Below are 5,000 nucleotides of genomic sequence, written 5' to 3'. Positions count from 1 at the left end.
ACAGAGATAGAGAGAGAATGTGTTTGGTGCGATGAACCAAGTTATCCGTACCAATTTATTATTATTGTTGTTGTTATGGATGATTATTAATGATTATAATATGATTGTTTAGTGCTTGTGGGTTTACTGATGCTTTAGAGTGCAATTAAATGTGGGATATAATTGGGACAGGGAGAGAGAGCTAGAGACGCAGAGAAAGAAAGAGAACGCAAGGTATAAACGGAGAGAGAGGAGGGAGAGAGACTGTAAAAAGGGAGGTATACACAGAGAGAGGGAGGAGGGAGAGAAAATGTGCGAAGGAGAGCTATAGACAGAGAGAGAAAGAGAGAAAGAAGAGAGAGGCAGAGACAGATAAATAGAGAGACGGAGAGAGAGAGAGGGAGAAAGAGAGAGAGAGAGAGAGAGAGAGAGAGAGAGAGAGAGAGAGAGAGAGAGAGAGAGAGAGAGAGAGGGGGGGAGGGAGTGCTTTAGTCATTGCCATTAATACTGAGGGTGGTCTCTTCGTGTCTGTCAGCTGCAGCTGTTGATCACGCTGGTGTAATGGTGAGCTGGTCAGCATTGCATCACCTAGCTACTCCTGTAGCTCCTCGAGAACCTCTACCCTGACCTCATACAGATTACCAAAGACTTTGGTCCTGTTAGAATGAGTGGAAATACAAAACATTAGCGACATATTCTACAACATATATAAATACAAGGTCTTATATACAGGAACAAATTTGCTTTTAACGGAACGTTAGAAACATACAATAACAAATATTTTCCAGATTTGTTCTACGACTTGACACAAGCGGTAAAACAACAACAAGTAAAACTAACTGCAGTCTATGTGGCCTCGTCTTTGGGCGGGCATTCAAAAGCACCTTTGCTACATGATCAGTGTGACCATAACCGAGGGGCTATAGTTATTTATATGTGCCTGTCATGTACGCTCAGCGTAGATGTTGGTCATGTTCTCCGTCTCGAGAACGCAGTACCGGAACCCCCCCCCCCCCCCTCAACATGTCACTTCCAACAGCAAGCTCGTCCGCTCAAGCACTTCAGAGACATTCCACATCATGTGACACCCATCCACGGAATTCTGCAAATATTCCTCACTATTCTCCCAAGCGTTCTACTGTACACGTCAAGCAGACTGGCATGCCGAAGCAGCACACACTTGTTAGCTCCTTAAACAGGAGAGGTAGGGGTACATGTGTACTAAGGCCTTGCAAAGTACAGATAATTGAAAGACTTAGCGGCCTAATGGGAAATACTTATATAGTAAGTCCTTTTTGGTATTTTCGATATGATGCATGCATGGTGAACATGCGTGTGTATGGGAATTAGAGGAAAAAGGGCAAGAAAAAGAGAGAATATGTATGTTTTTATTTAAGTGAGAATACATGCTTTGTTTGTGTTACTGAGGTGATCGTTTGACATGCAATTGTGGTGAATCCCTTTCTCTTGAGTGCTGCTGGTATGACCAGCGAATGCAACCTAGTTTACATCTACGTGTCACTCAGGGAACCCAGCAAATACTTAAGTTGACTTCAGGGTTGACTTGGCAACCAACTGCTGTTTTAAGCCCATGACAGACAGCATAGCACACCTTTATGCAATTCAACAGATTGCTCAAAAGTGGCAACATGAATATGAATGGTGTTAGGAATATTTTAGTAATGTCCCTGAATCCAAATCTTTGAACTTAACTTGGTTCTCAGAAGTTAAGTGCCTTTTTTAAAATGTTGTAAATAATATTATTGTACATACACAGTAATACAGTATAATCTCTAGGACATCCATACTTTGCCATTATCATTTCGACATTAAATTATAAAGGATAGTAATATTATGAGGGATTGTGTGTGTGTGTGTGTGTGTGTGTGTGTCTGTGTGTGTGTGTGTGGGGGGGGGGGGGGGGGAGAGAGGGGGGGACAGAGGGTGGGAGGAGATATCAGAAGATGAATAGGACAGAACAACCTCATGCCTACTCCATAAACCACCTCGCCACATTTCGCTACTGAGCACACCCGGCGCAGCTGTTGTTGTGCATTCAGGAAGCTAAGAGTCGCCGCGCGGGGTTCTTCTCGGTCTACAATGCGGAGCATGACACAAACTCTCTCACACTGATTCAGAGCCCTTCAAGTCCGCCGGACGCAATTGTTTGCAGCGAAACGGAATGTTGTCACTTTTTTTCAGGAAGATCAGTTTCCATTGGACAGAAGGACACTTTTATTTATTAGCGGTCACGCGGCCCAAAGAACGTACCGCTCATTTACGATGAGCTGTTTGGATCTTATGTACCCAGCCTATGGACATTACGCACCGTACGCTCCACCTGCTTCTGCTTTCATTAATAGCATACCGGTAAGTAGGCTACGATTTTCGTTGGTTATTTATAATTTCTTGACCTCAGCAAACTATTCAGGCAAAAAAAACTCATTTAATTATGACAATTGGATCTTAAATATCTTAAATATAGACAATTGGATCTTACGCATATCGGATGCGTAAAGTAAAAAACAAACATGTGATACCTTAAATTTCCCTTGTTTACATTTAGGGGTGTTTTATTTGCGTATATACGTATTTTGTTTTAGTTCAGTTTGCCCTCATGAAGTTATCAATTAGTTTAAAGCTTCAATAAATCACTTAAAAAAAAAGAATCAAATGCAATAACATCCAAAAAGAAAAGTACGTTACCACAACGGAGGAAATCTCGCATATACACACGCACACACACACACACGCAATATCAGCTCTAAATTTGTCCAACAACTGTGTTAACTGTGTTGCCTTGACCTCCCTTCGCCCCCTCCCTCCCCCTCCCTCCCAGGCTCCCATAAGTCTCAGCACAGCTCCTCACTGCCGCGACTTCATGGACGCTCACAGCAGGGGCCCAACATCGGCCGTCTCTGGGGGCCCCATTGTAGTCCCCAGCGGCTCTGCTTCCTCTTCCTCGGCCTCTTCGTCGACCTCCTCGTCCTCCTTAGCATACCCCCCTCCTCCTCCTCCTCCTCCTCCGCGAGAGGGCCCGTCCCGGTCGGCTGAGGGCCCGAAGGACAAGCAGGAGGCCCCTGACGCTGAGTACCTGACGTCCCGCTGTGTGCTCTTCACCTACTACCACGGGGACATCAGCAGTGTTGTGGACCAACACTTCTCCCGGGCCCTCAGCTCCTACATAGACGGAGAGGGCAAGAGACGGGCCCCGGAGCCACACAGCACAGGTATAGGGGCCACATGTACTCTAACACACACACACACACACACACACACACACACACCAAACAGACATACACACACACGCACACACAGTGTACACTGAAAATGTCCTACATTTCCGCGTGTCAACATTGTGTGCACATCTGCCTCTCATCCCCACACATTGTGCACGATGCACAATGCAATGTCGTGCGTTGTGAGTTTTGTGTTCAATACGACTTTGACGTGCCCACACATTTGCTGTTGTGCACATGTTTCCGGATGTAAAGACATGGAGCGTTTCCTCCATGTGGACTATCCCACACACAGATTGTGTGTGTGTGTGTGTGTGTGTGTGTGTGTGTGTGTGTGTGTGTGTGTGTGTGTGTGTTATACTTCTGTGTGTGTTCCCGGAGCTTGAGAGTGACAGAGATGTGTGTGTGTGCCTGGTTGTCACTTGGGTGGCGCAGTTGTGTGGGCTGCAGACATTCGACATGCCCAGCTGACAAGCTAGTTAAAAGGGAAGGCTGATTATTGTCCCGTAGAGGTCAAGGGTCAAGAGTCAAGCGGGTCATCATCGGACAGAGTTGTAAAGGGATTCTGTGCACACAGATTTGTTTGTACAGTTAGTAGTGTATACGTGTTGTTGTAGAAGTCAAAGCTGATTATAGCTACACACAATTATAACCAATCATTAGCTTTAACATTGCCCCTCAAGTTATTTTGCTGTCAAAAGTCACATTTCATGCATCTGCAGCGAGTCAAACAGAAATGTATCTTTATGGCTTAAATTGAAAAAAGAGAACAACAAATCTAAAGATAAAATATAATTGTCTTGAAAATGAATTACCATGAATTGAATGTATAGTTTAATTTATCTTGCGAATTCATTATAATAAAATATCTTAACAGCCTCAAGCGATTGCTGTTGTTTTCAGTAAAACCATGTAGAGCTTGTGTATGCGTCTCTCTCTCTCTCTCTCTCTCTCTCTCTCTCTCTCTCTCTCTCTCTCTCTCTCTCTCTCGCTCTCTCTCAGTCCCCTCTCTCTCTGTTCCCTCCGTCAGTCTTTTTCCAGTTCCGGTTAGATGTCTTCCTTCAGCCAGTCATGGTGGTTCCTGCCTCCCAACAGATACTATGTTTATACATGGCCGTAAGCGGCCAGCCTCGCGGGTGTATCGCCTTCAAACGGCCCCGCGGCTGCCATTCCGCTCTGGCTCCGGCTCCGGCCCCTGTCCCACAATGGCTGCTCAGTTGCCGGCCCCGGCAGTGTGATTTATAGATGTCATGCTCTGTCGTGTGGTGGGATAATGGCGCTAGGAAGAGCAACATGAGCACTCCGTGGCGTGGTGTCCGTGGGAGCATGACCCTCGTCCTTGAGGAATATTTATCTTGATATTTATAATATTCTGAAAAAAAGCAAATAAGTGAGCAAGGCCAATGCCGACAGGTGGACCCAGACACTGACACCAAAGTAAGAGATGTGGCCATAACACTCTCCTTCAGGTTTGAAACTGCCACTGCTGTCGCCTTTCATAGACCGGGTGGGGGTCTCCCCGTCGCTCTCTCTCTCTTGCTCTCTCCCACTCTCCTTCATATGTCTGACCCCAATGTCTCAGAGACCTCAGACATATATATATATATATATATATGTCTGCATGATTTTGGCAATGGGCACCGTGTGTGTGTGTTTGTTTGTATGTATGTGATTCAACGAGGAAGATATGTGGGACCAAGCGTGGAAGGGAGTCATGTGACCAGCTATCGATTGTGTTGTCGTGAGGTCACTGTATAATATTACAAAATGTCCTGACATCCA

The 5,000-nt window shown here is 45.4% G+C and overlaps 1 protein-coding gene across 1 annotated transcript; it reads left to right on the top strand.

The window, feature by feature from the left end:
* Nucleotides 1–1,938: 1,938 nt before the first annotated feature.
* vgll2b (vestigial-like family member 2b) lies at nt 1,939–3,241 on the top strand (the record flags this gene model as incomplete). The annotated part of the gene is made up of 2 exons (XM_060052625.1): nt 1,939–2,349; nt 2,819–3,241. Coding segments are annotated over exons 1-2 (510 nt in total), but the record flags the coding sequence as incomplete, so codon positions are not given.
* Nucleotides 3,242–5,000: the final 1,759 nt, after the last annotated feature.

This window comes from Gadus macrocephalus, chromosome 5 (assembly GCF_031168955.1).
Source record: "Gadus macrocephalus chromosome 5, ASM3116895v1".
In the NCBI taxonomy this organism is placed as follows: Eukaryota; Metazoa; Chordata; class Actinopteri; order Gadiformes; family Gadidae; genus Gadus; species Gadus macrocephalus.
Note: the sequence above shows the minus strand (reverse complement) of the source record. Positions and strands in the feature narration are given on the sequence as shown.